The sequence below is a fragment of the Poromitra crassiceps genome (genome assembly GCF_964638095.1).
Source record: "Poromitra crassiceps genome assembly, chromosome: 15".
Lineage (NCBI taxonomy): Eukaryota > Metazoa > Chordata > Actinopteri > Beryciformes > Melamphaidae > Poromitra > Poromitra crassiceps.
The window spans coordinates 15,181,600-15,203,212 of record NC_139634.1 but is presented as its reverse complement, the minus strand read 5'-3'; the positions used below and the strand labels follow the sequence as shown (position 1 = coordinate 15,203,212).

The 21,613-nt window shown below is 43.1% G+C and overlaps 2 protein-coding genes and 2 pseudogenes across 4 annotated transcripts; all 4 read left to right on the top strand.

The window, feature by feature from the left end:
* Positions 1–8: 8 nt before the first annotated feature.
* On the top strand, positions 9–1,598 carry LOC310790063 (protocadherin gamma-A12 pseudogene; annotated as a pseudogene). Its single transcript has one exon. The product of its transcript is annotated as a protocadherin gamma-A12 pseudogene (transcript).
* A 1,214-nt stretch (positions 1,599–2,812) lies between these two features.
* On the top strand, positions 2,813–5,194 carry LOC310790062 (protocadherin gamma-A12-like; the record flags this gene model as incomplete). Its single annotated transcript, XM_083651763.1, has 1 exon — positions 2,813–5,194. Exon 1 carries the CDS (start codon positions 2,882–2,884, stop codon positions 5,192–5,194), a length of 2,313 nt encoding a protein of 770 aa, XP_083507889.1. The 5' UTR covers positions 2,813–2,881.
* Positions 5,195–6,589: 1,395 nt separating this feature from the next.
* Positions 6,590–9,539, top strand: LOC310790061 (protocadherin gamma-A12 pseudogene; annotated as a pseudogene). The gene is made up of 2 exons: positions 6,590–8,974; positions 9,507–9,539. The product of its transcript is annotated as a protocadherin gamma-A12 pseudogene (transcript).
* A 964-nt stretch (positions 9,540–10,503) lies between these two features.
* On the top strand, positions 10,504–21,550 carry LOC310790060 (uncharacterized protein; the record flags this gene model as incomplete). Its single annotated transcript, XM_083651762.1, has 4 exons — positions 10,504–12,932; positions 14,629–15,463; positions 19,488–21,032; positions 21,518–21,550. The coding sequence occupies 4 exons, from the start codon at positions 10,504–10,506 to the stop codon at positions 21,548–21,550; spliced, it is 4,842 nt and encodes a 1,613-aa protein (XP_083507888.1).
* Positions 21,551–21,613: the final 63 nt, after the last annotated feature.

Genomic DNA, 21,613 nt, shown 5'->3' with positions numbered 1-21,613 from the left:
AAAAAATATTTGTTATTGATCATAAAAAGGGAGAAATTAGCATTATAGGTCAAATTGATTATGAAGATGTGACATCTTTTGAGTTACGCATCAAAGCAAAGGATGGTTTAGGGCTAGCATCCTATGCCAAAGTCATCATAGATATTTCTGATATCAATGACAATGCCCCAGTGGTACATCTAAAATCTCTGAGTAATCCCATACCAGAGAACGTGTCACCTGGTACAGAGGTGGGCATCATTAACGTGCAGGATAGAGACTCTGAGAATAACCGACAGGTCCGCTGCTCCATTCAGCAAAACATTCCTTTTAAACTGGTTCCCTCCATCAAAAACTATTATTCTCTGGTCACCACGGGCCAACTGGACCGTGAACTAGTGTCTGATTACAACATTACAATCACTGCCACCGACGAGGGCTCTCCTCCTCTGTCCTCCTCTAAAACTGTTCAGTTATCTGTTGCTGACGTCAACGACAACCCACCTGTATTTGAGGAACAGTCCTACAGCGCCCACGTGACTGAAAATAACAAGCCTGGCTCCACTTTATGCTCCGTTGCTGCTCGAGACCCAGATTGGAGACAAAACGGCACAGTGATTTATTCTCTTTTACCTGGAGAGGTGAACGGTGCCCCGGTGGCCTCCTATCTGTCCGTTAACGGAGACACGGGGGTGATCCACGCTGTGAGGGCGTTTGATTATGAACAGTTTAGGAGCTTTAAAGTCCACGTGATGGCCAGAGACAACGGTTCTCCTCCGCTCAGCAGCAACGTGACCGTCAGTGTCTTCATAACGGATTTGAATGACAACTCTCCTCAGATACTGTACCCTGCCCCGGAGGGCAACTCCTTCATGACCGAGCTGGTCCCCAAAGCTGCGCACGGAGGCTCTCTGGTGTCCAAGGTGATAGCGGTGGACGTGGACTCCGGACAGAACGCCTGGCTGTCCTATCATATAGTCAAATCCACTGATCCGGGACTTTTCACTATTGGTCTCCACAGCGGAGAGATCAGGACGCAGCGGGACATTTCTGAATCTGACAGCATGAAACAGAACCTTATTGTGTCAGTGAAAGATAACGGACAGCCCTCTCTCTCTGCCACCTGTTCCATGTATTTACTTATTTCTGATAACTTGGCTGAAGTGCCAGAACTGAAGGATATGTCTTATGATGAGAGCAACTCCAAGCTGACCTCTTATCTGATCATCGCGCTGGTGTCCATCTCCACCTTTTTCCTGACCTTCATTATTGTCATCCTGGGTGTGAGGTTTTGTCGCAGGAGAAAGCCCAGACTGTTGTTTGATGGAGCGGTCGCCATCCCCAGCGCTTATCTCCCTCCCAATTACACAGATGTTGACGGCACAGGAACTTTACGCAGCACTTACAATTATGACGCCTACTTGACAACGGGTTCTAGAACCAGTGACTTCAAGTTTGTGACATCTTACAATGACAACACGCTGCCAGCTGACCAGACTCTGAGGAAAAGTCCATCTGACTTTGCTGAGGCGTTTGGAGATTCTGATGGTTCCCCAGAGGTAGGAGCAAGTTTCAGATTTCTATTGAACAAGATGTATCACACTTTTCGAGACCACTAATTCACTTGTGTAGGTGAATAGGTGACTAAAAACTGTTGGTTAATATACGCTCTTGACATGGCTATGTCAGATGCCGCCACAGTGTTATGTAATTTTGTGGTCTGCAGCTTGCCTTGAGAGCTTATTCAGTGGTCAATTTGAAACAATCAATGATTAGTCTGCTTGTCATTGTGACGCCCACCCCAACCCCCCAATATAATAGTCATCATATCTCCATCTAGTATTCTCTCACTGATGTTTTTATCCAATCGTCCATTTCATATCTGTCATGTTGCTGACGGGCTTCTTGAGAAACATAGGCTACTCGCCCGTTAGTGCTAATATTTTTCTGTTGTTAATGAGTTAGTCAAATAGGAGTAGTCATTTTCTATTGTCTTTCCTGCAGTCGATCTGTCTGCCTGAACGCGCGCCTGCCTGCCTCTATGTCTTTAACACTGCAACAACTGCATGCCGTTTTTAGTGTCTCTGTCCTTGGTGCTGAGATGTGTTTCATCTCTTGAAAAGCCGACTCTTGTTTTCTCATGCTGACGTTATTGGTCTGCAGGTGAACAGAAGCAACTGTTTTGGTATCTGTCTGTCTGTCTGTCTGTCTGTCTGTCTGTCTGTCTGTCTCTCTGTCTGTCTGTCTGTCTGTCTGCCTGCCTGCCTGCCTGCCTGTCTGTCTGGTTAGTTTGCTACTCGTTCCTATAGTGTCTCTGTCCATGGGACTGAATTGAAAATCAATTGCTCAGCTGCTTTTACGACCTCGATGTTCCGCATTAGTTTATATATATATATATATATATATATATATATATATATATATATATATATATATATATATATATATATATATATATATATATATATATATATGATACAAGACTATTTTTATTATCAAAAGTAGTGATCAAACGACTACAAGTTAAATCATCTCTGTACGTTAGTACCCTGACTCTGTTATATTTCATATATACTCGTGGTGTCACTATATACCAGCAAAACAGTACAATATCCAGCCTCCTTTGCACAGCAGCCGTTATCGGGATCCACCACTAAGCGGAGGTTGCATGCAAGTGCGGGCAACAAATGGAAGGCATTTGTCTTGGTATTTGGCCTAATATTGCATTTTGAATTCATTCTCGAGCTGGCTTTAAACAACACTTAAGCAATTGTTTTGCGGATATACTGCTGTTACGAGGATGGTACACAGAAGGTGCTTTCTTCAAAGCTATGGCTTTGTCTTTTTCTTCGTTGTGCTGCACTACGCACATGGAGACCTGAGCTACTCTATACCGGAGGAGATGAAGCGCGGATCTATCATTGGAAATATGGCCATGGATCTCGGTCTTGATGTGAGCAGACTGGCTGCTCGCAAAGCTCGCATTGACACGGAAGGGAACGACAGACAATTTTGTGGTATCAATCTTCGAAGCGGGGATTTAATTGTTGCGGAAAGAATAGACAGAGAGGAGCATTGTGGAGACAAGCCTTCGTGTATTCTTAAATTCGATTTGCTGTTGGAGAGTCCCTTAGAATTACACCGTGTATCCCTGCAGATCCAAGACATTAACGATAATGCACCCATTTTCCAGAAGGATACAGTAAAACTGGAAATTCGAGAATCGGCTGACAAAGGAGCTCGGTATCGCGTTAATGCAGCCCATGATGCAGATATAGGCCAGAATTCAGTTGCGAGCTACAGCTTGCAACAAAATGCCCACTTTATTTTGAATATTCAAACAACAACTGCTGGTAGTAAATACGGCGAATTGGTTTTAGACAAGGAGCTAGATCGAGAGGAGCAGCAGGAAATTAAATTGTTGCTCACAGCTCTAGATGGCGGCTCTCCTCAAAAATCTGGTACTGTAGTCATTCACGTCACTGTACTGGATGCTAATGATAACGCCCCAGTGTTTAGCGAGGCGGTTTATAAATCGAGTCTACCGGAAAACTCTCCCTTAAAAACCCAAGTAATCACAGTAAGTGCAACAGACGCAGACGAGGGTGTGAATGGTGAAGTTACATATGAATTTAGCCGAGTCTCTGATAAGTCACGAAAGCTTTTTTCACTAGATCAGAAAACAGGACAGATTATTGTAACAGGTGACATTGACTACGAGGAGGGATCAAAATATGAAATGTTTGTTGAGGCAAAAGATGGATATGGTCTCTCTTCAGATACAAAAGTCGTTATAGATATTACAGATGTGAATGACAACGCCCCAGTGATATATCTCAAATCTCTGACTAATCCCATACTAGAGAACGTGTCACCTGGTACAGAGGTGGGCATCATTAACGTGCAGGACAGAGACTCTGAGAATAACAGACAGGTCCGCTGCTCCATTCAGCAAAACGCCCCTTTTAAACTGGTTCCCTCCATCAAAAACTACTATTCTCTGGTGACCACGGGCCAGCTGGACCGTGAACTAGTGTCTGATTACAACATTACAATCACTGCCACCGACGAGGGCTCTCCTCCTCTGTCCTCCTCTAAAACTGTTCAGTTATCTGTTGCTGACGTCAACGACAACCCACCTGTGTTTGAGGAACAGTCCTACAGCGCCCACGTGACTGAAAATAACAAACCTGGCTCCACGTTATGCTCTGTTACTGCTCGAGACCCAGACTGGAGACAAAACGGTACAGTGATTTATTCTATTTTACCTGGAGAGGTGAACGGTGCACCGGTGGCCTCCTATCTGTCCGTTAACGGAGACACGGGGGTGATCCACGCTGTGAGGCCGTTTGATTATGAACAGTTCAGGAGCTTCAAAGTTCACGTGATGGCCAGAGACAACGGTTCTCCTCCGCTCAGCAGCAACGTGACCGTCAGTGTCTTCATAACAGATGTGAATGACAACAATCCTCAGATATTGTACCCCGCCCCGGAGGGCAACTCCTTCATGACCGAGCTGGTCCCCAAAGCTGCGCACGGAGGCTCTCTGGTGTCCAAGGTGATAGCGGTGGACGGGGACTCCGGACAGAACGCCTGGCTGTCCTATCATATAGTCAAATCCACTGATCCGGGACTTTTCACTATTGGTCTCCACAGCGGAGAGATCAGGACACAGCGGGACATTTCTGAATCTGACAGCATGAAACAGAACCTTATTGTGTCAGTGAAAGATGACGGACAGCCCTCTCTCTCTGCCACCTGTTCCATGTATTTACTTATTTCTGATAACTTGGCTGAAGTGCCAGAACTGAAGGATATGTCTTATGATGAGAGCAACTCCAAGCTGACCTCTTATCTGATCATCGCGCTGGTGTCCGTCTCCACCTTTTTCCTGACCTTCATTATTGTCATCCTGGGTGTGAGGTTTTGTCGCAGGAGAAAGCCCAGACTGTTGTTTGACGGAGCGGTCGCCATCCCCAGCGCTTATCTCCCTCCCAATTACGCAGAGGTTGATGGCACAGGAACTTTACGCAGCACTTACAATTATGACGCCTACTTGACAACAGGTTCTAGAACCAGTGACTTCAAGTTCGTCAGCTCTTACAATGACAACATGCTGCCAGCTGACCAGACTCTGAGGAAAAGTCCAACAGACTTTATTGATGCATTTGGAGACTCCGAGGGATCTCCAGAGGTAGGACACAGATTTTGCTGAAATAAGCATTTCAAATAATTATGCAAAATAGGTTAAGCCGAGTAATTTGTAAGGCATAATTGTATTTGTTATACAGATAACATTTTGAAATTATCTCATTAGATGGGAGTTGTCATACTCGACGTCAAAATTAATTTTTGTATGGTGGCCAAATACAGTTTTAATGAACCATGTAAAAGATCAAATCGGCAAGGAACATGGGATGTCAGAAACATGGCCAAAATACATTTCTGATGGATTTTGATGAGTTTTATATATCCTTTAAAACGGGTTGTCAAGTATCTTTTAATAAGTTATGGTAGGCTATGCTTCAGGGTTTTCGCCATCTTGGCATCCCAGTTTCTTAAACACAACCCCTTTTCAGTGCACAGCTTTGCATTATGTTATTTTATTTTTTTAAATGACAGCTCAATTTATTTAATCACACAGTTATTTATGAGCAAGCTTAAAACCTGCTTCCTGGAAATTGAAAAAAACAACAACTTTGCCTTGCTTCGCAAAATATGGGTAGCTATTGTAGGCCTATACTTATAATTTAAAAGCAAATGCTGTCAAATGGCCTATTTTCCAAGTGTTGGCAATAGCTGAGGTTTCTTTCTGCATCTGTCCATGGTGCTGAATGCGTGTAAAAGCACGGTTGGTAAAAGAGGATCTGATTTCTTTTGCAGTTTACCGCAGTTTAATTCCAAAAGGTCGCAGCAGCCGCAGGGCATAAATGAATTGAGCGAGTCAGCCATGGAGTGAACAAGCGAGCGGCATTGCACTGCAATATTAATTAAATTAATTACCGAGTTTGGGGAGTGATCAAATTCTAACATCTATAAAATAATACGTACTAAGTGATTCATTCTTCCATTAGTAGCCTATAACAACTGTTTGTAAATGGCTTATAATCGAAAGTTATATGAAGCTCCCAAAAAATATATTTTATAGGTTGCAATCATTTTAATCACTAGATTATAAGGACCTTTTTAACGTTAGGCTACATTGCAAATTCCATGTCTCTGTCCATGGTTCTGAATCACACTGAAGCATATTTGTTCCTATAGGCTATTTGATTTCTTCTAGAAATTAATTGATGGCTTACGGTTTTTAGGGGGCATGGAATTGGTCAAATAGCTAAGTCAGAATTGCAGAGGTTTATATTTTTAAAGCTATAAATGTACTGAGGGTGTCGCTATTCACCAGTGTAAATTCAGTTGCTGTCGACAAACCACGTCTCCACCCACCTAAGCTATAACATCTTAGGGGTTACCACGGCGTTACAACCCATGCGTTCATATCGCTGTTATTTTGTCGCGGGAATAAGCTGGAATTTCATAAGCAAACATCATTTTCGTCTCATCGGTTTTGATGCATTGACAGTAACTGGCGACATTTATTTTTCTCCTGAGGATGTTGTATCAAGCCTTCTCTTTGATGTCCCTTTTCCACGGCTTTGTATTTCTCGGGCCTTACTCCAACACGGTGTACGGGGATGTAACCTATTCTTTTCCAGAGGAACTGAAACGAGGGTCTGTCATTGGAAATATAGCTAAGGATCTGGGAATGGAACCGACCAAATTATCCTCTCGCAAGGCACGTATTGACACAGAAGGAAACTACAAACGGTATTGTGACATTAATCTGAACACTGGAGATTTGATAATTGCCGACAGGATTGATAGAGAAGGGCTTTGTGCAAAGAAGGCGTCGTGCGTTTTGAAGCAGGAACTTTTATTAGAAAATCCCCTTGAGCTTCATTACATTAATTTTCATGTGCAAGATATAAATGACAACTCTCCGGAATTTAGCGAAGCTCTGATGAATATAGAGATGAGAGAATCAGCAGTCAAAGGGGCTCGTTTCCTAGTCGGACAGGCCCATGATGCGGATATAGGACAGAACTCAGTACAAAAGTATAGTATACAGAGAAACGATCACTTCCTACTAGATGTTCAAAACGATGCTGTGCATTTAGTCCTTGAGAAAGAGCTTGATCGTGAACAAAATGGAGAAATACAGTTACTACTGACTGCTATGGACGGTGGCTCTCCTCAGAGGTCGGGGACTGTAGTCATACAAATAATTGTACTGGATGCCAATGATAACGCTCCAGTGTTTAGCCAGGCAATCTATAAAGCCAGTTTACCTGAAAACTCTCCACTGGATACTGCAGTGCTTACAGTGAGTGCTACTGATGCAGATGAAGGAATAAATGGAGAGGTAACCTATGATTTTGATCACATATCAGAATCTGACAAGAAAATATTTGTTATTGATCATAAAAAGGGAGAAATTAGGATCATAGGCAAAATTGATTATGAATATGTGACATATTTTGAGTTACGCATCAAAGCAAAGGATGGTTTAGGGTTAGCATCCTATGCCAAAGTCATTATAGATATTTCTGATATCAATGACAATGCCCCAGTGGTACATCTAAAATCACTGACTAATCCCATACCAGAGAATGTGTCACCTGGTACAGAGGTGGGCATCATTAACGTGCAGGACAGAGACTCTGAGAATAACAGACACGTCCGCTGCTCCATTCAACAAAACATCCCTTTTAAGTTGGTTCCCTCCATCAAGAACTTCTATTCTCTGGTGACCACGGGCCGACTGGACCGAGAACTAGTGTCTGATTACAACATTACAATCACTGCCACCGACGAGGGCTCTCCTCCTCTGTCCTCCTCTAAAACTGTTCAATTATCTGTTGCTGACGTCAACGACAACCCACCTGTGTTTGAGGAACAGTCCTACAGCGCCCACGTGACTGAAAATAACAAGCCTGGCTCCACGTTATGCTCCGTTACTGCTCGAGACCCAGACTGGAGACAAAACGGTACAGTGATTTATTCTCTTTTACCTGGAGAGGTGAACGGTGCACCCGTGTCCTCCTATCTGTCCGTTAACGGAGACACGGGGGTGATTCACGCTGTGAGGGCGTTTGATTATGAACAGTTTAGGAGCTTTAAAGTCCACATGATGGCCAGAGACAACGGTTCTCCTCCTCTCAGCAGCAACGTGACTGTCAGTGTCTTCATAACGGACGTGAATGACAACTCTCCTCAGATACTGTACCCCGCCCCGGAGGGCAACTCCTTCATGACCGAGCTGGTCCCCAAAGCTGCGCACGGAGGCTCTCTGGTGTCCAAGGTGATAGCGGTGGACGCGGACTCTGGACAGAACGCTTGGTTGTCCTATCATATAGTCAAATCCACTGATTCGGGACTTTTCACTATTGGTCTCCACAGCGGAGAGATCAAGACACAGCGGGACATTTCTGAATCTGACAGCATGAAACAGAACCTTATTGTGTCAGTGAAAGATAACGGACAGCCCTCTCTCTCTGCCACCTGTTCCATGTATTTACTTATTTCTGATAACTTGGCTGAAGTGCCAGAACTGAAGGATATGTCTTATGATGAGAGCAACTCCAAGCTGACCTCTTATTTGATCATCGCGCTGGTGTCCGTCTCCACCTTTTTCCTGACCTTCATTATTGTCATCCTGGGTGTGAGGTTTTGTCGCAGGAGAAAGCCCAGACTGTTGTTTGATGGAGCGGTCGCCATCCCCAGCGCTTATCTCCCTCCCAATTACGCAGAGGTTGACGGCACAGGAACTTTACGCAGCACTTACAATTATGACGCCTACTTGACAACGGGTTCTAGAACCAGTGACTTCAAGTTTGTGACATCTTACAATGACAACACGCTGCCTGCTGACCAGACTCTGAGGAAAAGTCCATCTGACTTTGCTGAGGCATTCGGAGATTCTGATGGTTCCCCAGAGGTAGGAGTCGGTTTTAGATTTCAATTTGACAAGATATGTAAACTTGCTGAGTCAATTTACAGTTTTGTTTAAAATATTCACGTTATTATTGCTCTTTCCCCTGTGTGTATACAAGTAACCAGTTTGGTTTGTCTCTGAACCATGCTGTTTGGAAGCATTTATGCTTGTTTTAAGGGCTTTTGACTTCAGTGGGAGTTTCCGGAGGTAGGCCTCAATTTAAAGGATATTTTCAGTATTTTTCAACCTGTCAAAGCCTGCGGACTATTCAGTCTGCAGGCTTTGTCAAGTTTAAAGCCCAAAGATTAAACCGGGCAGAGTTGCACTCAATCAGCCTAATGACCCCAACACCAGGCTCCTGCAAGACAGGAGAGTGGGAGGGTCATCACAAATGCTAAAATCTGATCAGATGGGGCCCGTGGGCTTATTTGTGTCGGTTTTGGGGTCCTTGACGTGAAAGAGTTTGATAACCTGCTTTAAGCAACGTGGCAGCTTGCAGAGAAAACAAGATCACATGGCCCATCTTTCCTCTCAGACATGCCACTACTGGAAGATTCAAAGACTCTGAGGAGTTCACTGAGTTATAGTCGTGTCATTCATTCTGACAGTCGCTGTTTCTATTTCTATTTGTCTTATTTCAGAATGAAATAGTCCTTATGCATGATTTATCTCCCTCTCTCTCTCTCTCTCTCTCACACACACACACACACACACACACACACACACACACACACACACACACACACACACACACACACACACACACACACACACACACACACACACACACACACACACACACACACTATTGATAACTGTGATATAGTTTCGATTTTTAACAGTGAACTTGTCAGTGGGCTAATATACCTCAAGATGCTAAATGGAGGAATACCTTTTTTTCTGTTGTCAGTTGTGAATATTTTAATACCTTGTATTTCTCACTTGTAGTTTTATAGTTTAGTGAAAACATTTGATGGTTTTTCTGTGACTAAAAGTTGGTTATTCAGTCAGGTGTTCAGTCAAAATAACAGTTGGTGGAAACAAGTGTGACAATGACCAAGGACTACTTCCAGTTGAGTCTCTGTCCATGGTGCTGAAAGCTGTTTTCACTCTGTGGGTGTTTCAAGGTCAAACGTTTGACACTGATTACTTATTATGATGTTGTTTTTAATCTGTTTTTGCTCATGTGGTTCATGTTTCCACATTAGTATTGCAATAAATAGCCAGTTGGGTTTGGATTGGATCATGATATAAACTATATGGCAACTTGTGTTGATTAATCAAAGTTGATGTGTAATATGTGTACTAAACCCCTGGGGTCGCTGTTCACTTGCTGATATGAGACAGTTCACGTCTCCACCCACTGCAATATTATAGGTCTAAAAAGCAAAGGTGCCATTGCTGTAGAAACGTTGATAGGTGCATGGCTTTTACCAATACTCTTTCATTTGATTATGGAGATATAATACCCTTCTTTCAAGACCAAAATATCGCCTTTAGGATCACTGTCGTACCATAGCTCCTGAGAAACAATGGGACACAAAAGAAAATTGTTGCTGGGCCTTGTCTGCGGCTTTGCTCTCCTCGTCCAATTTACCACTGGAGACCTGAGCTATTCTATTCCGGAGGAGATGAAACGTGGATCCATTATTGGAAATATAGCCAAGGATTTGGGGCTGGATAATGGGAGACTGTCTGCTAGTAAGGCCCGTATTGATACTGAGGAAGACTACAAGCGTTATTGTGAAATTGATTTAAAAACGGGGAGTTTTGTCGTCGGAGAAAGGATTGACAGAGAGGAGCTGTGTGGAGAGAAGGTTTCGTGTATGCTTAAATTCGAATTGGTCCTAGAGAACCCTTTGGAGCTGCATCGTATTTCACTGCTTATCCAGGATGTAAATGATAATTCACCCATTTTCCCAAAGGATACAATCAAACTGGAAATAACCGAATCAGCGGCCAAAGGAGCTCGATATCGAGTTAACGAGGCACATGACGCTGACATCGGGCAAAATGCGGTTCAGCTGTACAGTTTACAAAATAATGACAATTTTATTTTGTCTGTTCGTGGCGATACTGGTGGGTCTAAGAACGTTGAGTTGGTGTTAGACAAAGAGCTAGACAGAGAAAAACAACATGATTTGAATCTAGTGCTCGTTGCAGTTGATGGAGGCAAGCCACAAAGATCAGGAACTGCTATTATACACGTCACTGTACTGGATGCTAATGATAACGCCCCAGTGTTTAGCCAGGCCGTTTATAAAGCGAGTCTGGCTGAAAACTATCCTCTAGACACTGTAGTCGTTACTGTGAGCGCAACTGATGCAGATGAGGGAGTCAACGGAGAGGTGACATATGAATTTAGTCGCATTTCAGAGAGGGCGAAAAAAGTATTCTCACTGAACAGTCAAAGTGGGGAGATAAAAGTAATAGGACCAATCGATTTTGAGAGTGATTCTAAATATGAGATGCGCATAGACGCCAAAGATGGCTATGGGCTTTCATCTGATTCGAGGGTAATGATTGATATCACCGATGTAAATGACAACGCCCCCGTGATATATCTGAAATCAGTCACTAACCCCATACCAGAGAATGTGTCACCTGGTACAGAGGTGGGCATCATTAACGTACAGGATAGAGACTCTGACAATAACCGACAGGTCCGCTGCTCCATTCAGCAAAACGTCCCTTTTAAGTTGGTTCCCTCCATCAAAAACTATTATTCTCTGGTGACCACGGGCCAACTGGACCGAGAACTAGTGTCTGATTACAACATTACAATCACTGTCACCGACGAGGGCTCTCCTCCTCTGTCCTCCTCTAAAACTGTTCAGTTATCTGTTGCCGACGTCAACGACAACCCACCTGTGTTTGAGGAACAGTCCTACAGCGCCCACGTGACTGAAAATAACAAACCTGGCTCCACGTTATGCTCCGTTACTGCTCGAGACCCAGACTGGAGACAAAACGGCACAGTGATTTATTCTCTTTTACCTGGAGAGGTGAACGGTGCACCGGTGGCCTCCTATCTGTCCGTTAACGGAGACACGGGGGGGATCCACGCTGTGAGGTCGTTTGATTATGAACAGTTCAGGAGCTTTAAAGTCCACGTGATGGCCAGAGACAACGGTTCTCCTCCACTCAGCAGCAACGTGACAGTCAGTGTCTTCATAACGGATGTGAATGACAACTCCCCTCAGATACTGTACCCCGCCCCGGAAGGCAACTCCTTCATGACCGAGCTGGTCCCCAAAGCTGCGCACGGAGGCTCTCTGGTTTCCAAGGTGATAGCGGTGGACGGGGACTCCGGACAGAACGCCTGGCTGTCCTATCATATAGTCAAATCCACTGATCCGGGACTTTTCACTATTGGTCTCCACAGCGGAGAGATCAGGACACAGCGGGACATTTCTGAATCTGACAGCATGAAACAGAACCTTATTGTGTCAGTGAAAGATAACGGACAGCCCTCTCTCTCTGCCACCTGTTCCATGTATTTACTTATTTCTGATAACTTGGCTGAAGTGCCAGAACTGAAGGATATGTCTTATGATGAGAGCAACTCCAAGCTGACCTCTTATCTGATCATCGCGCTGGTGTCCGTCTCCACCTTTTTCCTGACCTTCATTATTGTCATCCTGGGTGTGAGGTTTTGTCGCAGGAGAAAGCCTAGACTGTTGTTTGACGGAGCGGTCGCCATCCCCAGCGCTTATCTCCCTCCCAATTACGCAGATGTTGATGGCACAGGAACTTTACGCAGCACTTACAATTATGACGCCTACTTGACAACAGGTTCTAGAACCAGTGACTTCAAGTTCGTCAGCTCTTACAATGATAACACGCTGCCAGCTGACCAGACTCTGAGAAAAAGTCCATCTGATTTTGCTGAGGCGTTTGGAGATTCTAATGGTTCCCCAGAGGTAGGAACATGTTTCAAATATCAATTGAACATTTTTTTGTCAAACCTGCTCAGCCAATTCAATTTTGCATTAACTCACCCCGATTAGAAACAATTTATTTGTTTGTCCTATACGATGTTCATAAAAATGTAGCCCGTATGCTTGGAATGGCTAATGACCTAATTGCGGAACGTGTTGCATCAGCTTATAGTCTCAGTTCCCCTCCTTTTGTTTTGTTTTGTTGTTTTTTGTTGTTGATTTTTTGTATTAATATTATTAATATTTTAATCAAGCTAATCCAAGTGGGAAATTTTTTATCAATTGTCTGCTTGTCATTGTGACATGTTTGACGTTTTATAATATCCAGCTATATGCACTTTGTCTTGGAATAATTCACTAATCTGTTTTATTGTGGCCCTGTCCTTGGTGCTGAAACGTCTAAAACCTCTCTTTCCGTAACAATTTACCCGCCGGTGTGAGGAGTCTAGTCCGTTTCATAATTTGTTCTTTCAGTCGATCAATATCTCCCTCGACGCGCGCCTGCCTGCCTGTCTGTATGTCTCTGTCCTTGGTGCTGAAATGTGCTTGGTTTCTTCATCCATTTTCGCAATAGGCCGACATTGACTTCTGATGTTGACGTAATTTTCCTTTTATATTGCACATATTTTTTCAAGCTATGCTCCAAGTTTTTTCTTTCTTTGTTTTTTTAAACCGACATAATGAACTTGGCTCGTTAGATAAATATTGATTTTGAGCTCATTACTGTTTCTGGATTTTATTGTAACGTCATGCACAGGCTGGAAAAAGAGCAACCATGACATCTTTTTTGTTTTGTTTTGGTAGTACCTCATTTTTGGTTCTCTCTGGAAAGGGATGGGTTTTCAATGCCGAGGAGAAGAAGAGAGACGTGAAATCAGAAAAGAAGGAATCCACCTTCGGAGGCTTATTGAAAAAGAAGCATTTGAATACGTTTTATGACAATGTTTTCATTTGCCATGTTTTGTCAAAGGCTATTGTCATGAAATTGGATCATTAAGCGAGTGTTATGACGGTCATGTTATCAGCGATGTTTATCAAATTGCAGGATCGAAGTATAATTTATAGTGTAACATGGATTTGTAAGATAAAGGGCAAATTGAATCTATAGGAAGGTGAATTATTTTTTCATCCTCACATTTAGAATTTTTTTCACCCTCAGACTTTCATTATGGGTAGTTGTATTTAAATTCTCTGCAGCTAACTGTTCTTGGATTTAATTTGAAGCAATACCATTCTTATCTACGGATTCAAATGTAATATTAATACAGATTTTATGTCTCATCTCTATAATTTTATTACACTTTTGATTAAATATTTGTATGCGTGTATTATATTACCGTGAGTGGTATGGCAATGCTAATTTTCCATTCGGGTTAGATTCAATGGCTTCAAAGGGTTCTCATACCGCCGGAGGTGTTTCATTTATTCTATAAAAATCAGACATTGCAGTGTTATATCTGAAAAATACTCGTGGTGTCGCTATGTACCAACTAAGGTAGGAAGCAGCCACCCTCCACCGATTGGCGTGGGCGAATACAAAGCGAAATCCTGGTAGGCTACTGTGCTGCATTTGAGCGAGGACGCTTCACATAAACGCAACATAATTGTGTTTATTGGATAACAAAACAAGAAAATATCAGTGATATATTTTGGAATACATCGAGAAGCAGACTTGAATCTATTGTGTGACTTCATTGGAATGATGAGGCACAATAGATCTGCGCTACACTGTCATGGCATTGCGTTTATTTTTCTTATTTTGCACTCTGCCTATGGAGACGTGAGCTACTCTATTCCAGAGGAGATGAAACGAGGATCTGTGATTGGGAATATAGCCAAGGATCTAGGACTTGAAGTGGGCAGACTGTCTGCTCGCAAAGCCCGTATTGATATTGAAGGTAATAACGTTCAGTATTGTGCTCTTAATCTAAATACCGGAGACCTGACTGTCCATGAAAGGATTGACAGAGAAGGGCTTTGTGCGAAAAAGGCATCGTGTGTTTTGAAACAGGAACTCATTCTGGAAAATCCATTAGAACTGCACCGCATTAATATCCGCGTTCAAGATATTAATGACAACTCGCCGCAGTTTAAAGAAGATTTACAAAAATTTGAAATTCATGAATCAGCAGACAAGGGTGCACGTTTTCTTCTGGCGGAGGCGCACGATGGAGACATTGCAGAAAATGGCGTTCAGGGCTATACACTGCAACAGAATGACCATTTCAAATTAAATGTAAACACTAAAGCTGGTGGACGAAAATATAGTGAATTAGTGTTAGACAAAGAATTAGACAGGGAGGAAAAACAAGAGATTATGCTCTTGCTTACCGCATTAGATGGTGGTTCTCCTCAGAGATCAGGCACTGTAGTCATACGCGTCACTGTACTGGATGCCAATGATAATGTACCGGTGTTTAGCCAGGCCGTTTATAAAGCCAGCTTGCCTGAAAACTCTCCCCTTGATACTGTAGTACTTACAGTCAGTGCTACTGATGCAGACGAGGGTGTGAATGGCGAAGTTACCTATGGGTTTGATCATGTTTCTGATGGAAATAGCAATGTATTTTCACTAAACCCTAAAACAGGAGAAGTTAGGGTGACTGGATCTATTGATTTTGAAAAAGAGTCGTCATATGAAATGCAGATTAGCGCTAAAGATGGTCTTGGATTGACGTCATACGCAACATTAATAATTGAGATTACGGATATAAATGACAACGCCCCGGTGATAAATCTAAAATCTCTGACTAATCCTATACCAGAGAACGTGTCACCTGGTACAGAGGTGGGCATCATTAACGTGCAGGATAGAGACTCTGAGAATAACAAACAGGTCCGCTGCTCCATTCAACAAAACGCCCCCTTTAAGTTGGTTCCCTCCATCAAAAACTATTATTCTCTGGTGACCACGGGCCAACTGGACCGTGAACTAGTCTCTGATTACAACATTACAATCACTGCCACCGACGAGGGCTCTCCTCCTCTGTCCTCCTCTAAAACTGTTCAGTTATCTGTTGCTGACGTCAACGACAACCCACCTGTGTTTGAGGAACAGTCCTACAGCGCCCACGTGACTGAAAATAACAAACCTGGCTCCACGTTATGCTCCGTTACTGCTCGAGACCCAGACTGGAGACAAAACGGTACAGTGATTTATTCTATTTTACCTGGAGAGGTGAACGGTGCCCCGGTGGCCTCCTATCTGTCAGTTAACGGAGACACGGGGGTGATCCACGCTGTGAGGCCGTTTGATTATGAACAGTTCAGGAGCTTTAAAGTCCACGTGTTGGCCAGAGACAACGGTTCTCCTCCACTCAGCAGCAACGTGACCGTCAGTGTCTTCATTACGGATTTGAATGACAACTCTCCTCAGATACTGTACCCCGCCCCGGAGGGCAACTCCTTCATGACCGAGCTGGTCCCCAAAGCTGCGCACGGAGGCTCTCTGGTGTCCAAGGTGATAGCGGTGGACGCGGACTCCGGACAGAACGCCTGGCTGTCCTATCATATAGTCAAATCCACTGATCCGGGACTTTTCACTATTGGTCTCCACAGCGGAGAGATCAGGACACAGCGGGACATTTCTGAATCTGACAGCATGAAACAGAACCTTATTGTGTCAGTGAAAGATAACGGACAGCCCTCTCTCTCTGCCACCTGTTCCATGTATTTACTCATTTCTGATAACTTGGCTGAAGTGCCAGAACTGAAGGATATGTCGCATGATGAGAGCAACTCCAAGCTGACCTCTTATCTGATCATCGCGCTGGTGTCCGTCTCCACCTTTTTCCTGACCTTCATTATTGTCATCCTGGGTGTGAGGTTCTGTCGCAGCAGAAAGCCCAGACTGTTGTTTGATGGAGCGGTCGCCATCCCCAGCGCTTATCTCCCTCCCAATTACGCAGATGTTGACGGCACAGGAACTTTACGCAGCACTTACAATTATGACGCCTACTTGACAACAGGTTCTAGAACCAGTGACTTCAAGTTCGTGACATCTTACAATGACAACACGCTGCCAGCTGACCAGACTCTGAGGAAGAGTCCATCTGACTTTGCTGAGGCGTTTGGAGATTCTGATGGTTCCCCAGAGGTAGGAGCAGGTTTCAGATTTCTATTGAGCAAGATTTATCAAACTTTTCGAGGCTCTTTTGAAACTTACCAGTAGGTGTAGGTGAATATTTCCCTCAGACGCTGCCCCTGTTATGTAATTTTGTGGTCTGCACTTTGCCTTGAGAGCTAATTCAGTGCTCAATGTGTATCAATCAAGGATTAGTCTGCTTGTCATTCTGACCCTCCCATCCATATAATAGTTATCTCCAGCTATTTGTATTCTGTCTTACCGCGGATCATGTGTAGGCGGGCTTTTTTAGACTACTACTCCTACTGCATGCGGTTTTGAGTTGCTCTATCCTTGGTGCTGAAATGTGTTTCATCTCTTTAATCCGAATTTCTTGTCTTCTCATGTTGACGACGTTTTTATTGGTCTGTTACTGTATGGTGAATAGAAACAACTGTTTTTGTTTGTCCAAACTCCAAACCATGCTGTTCATAAACAAATGTTTTAATTGCTATATTGACTTAATTGGGACACCCCTTATGAATAACCCAATTATAAACAGTGCATCGACTTTTCTCAAATAAGTCACCTAATTATTTCAAACGTAATTTTTGACTACACCTTTTTTGTCCTTGAAACCGTGTTATTGAGATTCCTTATCCAACTCATAGGCAATGACGTTGTCTGAACACCTTAGATTTAGGCATATGCCAGTTGTGCATATTGTTGATTTACTTTTTTCAACGGCTTAAAGGGATTCCACGATTCCACTCTATCTATCTATCTATCTATCTATCTATCTATCTATCTATCTATCTATCTATCTATCTATCTATCTATCTATCTATCTATCTATCTATCTATCTATCATCTATCTATCTATCTCTCTGTCTCGTCAATTTGCTACTTGTCTGATGTTGCGTCGCATATCACGCTTATCATGCTTGAGCTATTTTCATGCATATTGATTCATACCTACAGTATCAATGCACTTTTAAAACTGTTTGCCATGACTGCATGTTCTTTCAGATTGGAGTGAAGTGATGGGATTACGGAGGGCGTTTTATGCCTAGAATGATCATTGCACTATAGCTACTTTTTGGAACGTGCGCTGCAGTGCGTGTTGTTCGGTTTCCTTCCAATGGAAGGATTTAATGGCAGCATCACGACCAGTGAGTAGTTAGATCTCACGCCACGTGATCCCATTTTGAGTTGGAAGCGACCTCTGACCGTTGTGTGTTTGGAGCGCTTTGGGCTTCGGATAAATAAAATGTCATCCACGATAATGGTTCTCTTTCCTTGCGCATACGAATCTCCTGCAGTCTAAACAAGACCTGATTATAACAGGACAAGTAATTGATTGCGTTTTGATAACAGTTAAAAGTAAAATAAATGAATAAATAAATAAATAAATAAATAGATAAATAGATAAATAAATAAATAAATAAATAGCAACTACTACTAGTACTACTACTACTACTACTACTACTACAACAACAACAACTATATTACTACTAATAATTGCAATAATGACAATAATAATAATAATAATAATAATAATAATAATAATAATAATAACAACAATAATAACAATAATAATAATAATAATAATAATAATGATTATGATGATGATTAACAACAACAACAACAACAATAACAACAACAACAACCAACAACAACAACCAAATAACTTGCCGTCATGCATTCCCTGGAATTATGCTGTTTTACTTGATAAATATCTACAATAATTCGTTTGAGTAGGCTATCTAGTTTATACATCTATCTAAGTAGAACTGATTTCATTGTTTTTTAATATCATGATTCAGGGAACAAATAGCCTATATTGCCTGTTATTTCTTAACTCCACTCACGGTGTCGCTATCTGCCCTGTCTACACGACAAATTCCCATTCCTCCACTCTCTGATGTGTAGACGAATACAAGCAGTCATTCTTGAGTTGCTGTTGACTGGCGAGGCTGCAGACACAATAGCTGTGCGGATAGCTGTCGGTTTTCGTTGATTGCATATAGCGAGCCCTTATATTGGGTCACCTCAGTGGAAACCACTCTATAAAATTTAAATCTACAATGGGGCGCAAAGGATTCACCATCATGTGCTGCTTCGTTTACTTGCTCCCGTGGCATTGCGTATATGGAGATGTGAGTTATTCTTTTCCAGAGGAGATGAAACGCGGATCTGTTATTGGGAATATAGCGAAGGATCTCGGCCTGGAGACGGGCAATCTATCCACGAGAAAGGCCCGTATTGATACCGAAAGGAATCGCAAACGGTATTGCGACATCAACCTCAGTAACGGAGATTTAATAGTTGCCGACAGGATTGACCGAGAGGGGCTTTGTGCGAAAAAGGCCTCGTGTGTTATAAAACATGAACTTGTGTTGGAGAATCCTCTGGAGCTGCATCGTTTCAGTCTGCATGTTCAAGATATAAACGACAACTCCCCGCAATTTAATGAAGAATCCATCCATATTGTTTCGGGCATGTTTCAGAGGATGTAAGGAATGTTTTTAGTATTGACCGTAAAACAGGAAAAATCAGAGTTAAGGGTACCATTGATTTTGAAACTGTTACAACATATGAATTGCGCATTAAAGCAAAGGATGGTTTAGGGTTATCATCATACACAACGGTAAATATTGAGATCACTGATGTAAATGACAACACACCTGTAATCTATTTGAAATCTTTGACTAATCCCATCCCAGAGAATGTGTCACCTGGTACAGAGGTGGCCATCATTAACGTGCAGGATGCAGACTCTGAAAATAACCAAAATGTACACTGCACTATTATGCAAAATGTCCCTTTTAAACTGGTTCCCTCCATCAAAAATTATTATTCTCTGGTGACCACGGGCCAACTGGACCGTGAACTAGTGTTTGATTACAACATTACAATCACTGCCACCGACGAGGGCTCTCCTCCTCTGTCCTCCTCTAAAACTGTTCAGTTATCTGTTGCTGACGTCAACGACAACCCACCTGTGTTTGAGGAACAGTCCTACAGCGCCTACGTGACTGAAAATAACAAACCTGGCTCCACTTTATGCTCCGTTACTGCTCGAGACCCAGATTGGAGACAAAATGGTACAGTGATTTATTCTCTTTTACCTGGAGAGGTGAACGGTGCCCCGGTGGCCTCCTATCTGTCCGTTAACGGAGACACAGGGGTGATCCACGCTGTGAGGTCGTTTGATTATGAACAGTTTAGGAACTTTAAAGTCCACGTGATGGCCAGAGACAACGGTTCTCCTCCGCTCAGCAGCAACGTGACCGTCAGTGTCTTCATAACGGATTTGAATGACAACTCTCCTCAGATACTGTACCCCGCCCCGGAAGGCAACTCCTTCATGACCGAGCTGGTCCCCAAAGCTGCGCACGGAGGCTCTCTGGTGTCCAAGGTGATAGCGGTGGACGCGGACTCCGGACAGAAAGCCTGGCTGTCCTATCATATAGTCAAATCCACTGATCCGGGACTTTTCACTATTGGTCTCCACAGCGGAGAGATCAGGACACAGCGGGACATTTCTGAATCTGACAGCATGAAACAGAACCTTATTGTGTCTGTGAAAGATAACGGACAGCCCTCTCTCTCTGCCACCTGTTCCATGTATTTACTTATTTCTGATAACTTGGCTGAAGTGCCAGAACTGAAGGATATGTCTTATGATGAGAGCAACTCCAAGCTGACCTCTTATCTGATCATCGCGCTGGTGTCCATCTCCACCTTTTTCCTGACCTTCATTATTGTCATCCTGGGTGTGAGGTTTTGTCGCAGGAGAAAGCCCAGACTGTTGTTTGACGGAGCGGTCGCCATCCCCAGCGCTTATCTCCCTCCCAATTACGCAGAGGTTGATGGCACAGGAACTTTACGCAGTACTTACAATTATGACGCCTACTTGACAACGGGTTCTAGAACCAGTGACTTCAAGTTCGTCAGCTCTTACAATGACAACACACTGCCTGCTGACCAGACTCTGAGGAAAAGTCCATCTGACTTTGCTGAGGCATTCGGAGATTCTGATGGTTCCCCAGAGGTAGGAGTCGGTTTTAGATTTCAATTTGACAAGGAGTCAATTTACAGTTTTGTTTAAAATATTCACGTTATTATTGCTCTTTCCCCTGTGTGTATACAAGTAACCAGTTTGGTTTGTCTCTGAACCATGCTGTTTGTAAGCATTTATGCTTGTTTTAAGGGCTTTTGACTTCAGTGGGAGTTGTTTACATTTGACTTTGTGTACTTTTCTGAAATGTTTTGTCAGTCAGGGGAGTTTCCGGAGGTAGGCCTCAATTTAAAGCAGATTTTCAGTATTTTTCAACCTGACAAAGCTTGCAGACCATTAAGTCTGCAGGCTTTGTCAGGTTTAAAGCCCAAAGAGTACCCCGGGCAGAGGTGCACTCAATCAGCCTAACGACCCCAACACCAGGCTCCTGCAAGACAGGAGAGTGGGAGGGTCATCACAAATGCTAAAATCTGATCAGATGGGGACAACAAGATCACATGGCCCATCTTTCCTCTCAGACATGCCACTACTGGAAGATTCAAAGACTCTGAGGAGTTCACTGAGTTATCTCATGTCATTCATTCTGACAGTCGCTGTTTCCATTTCTATTTGTC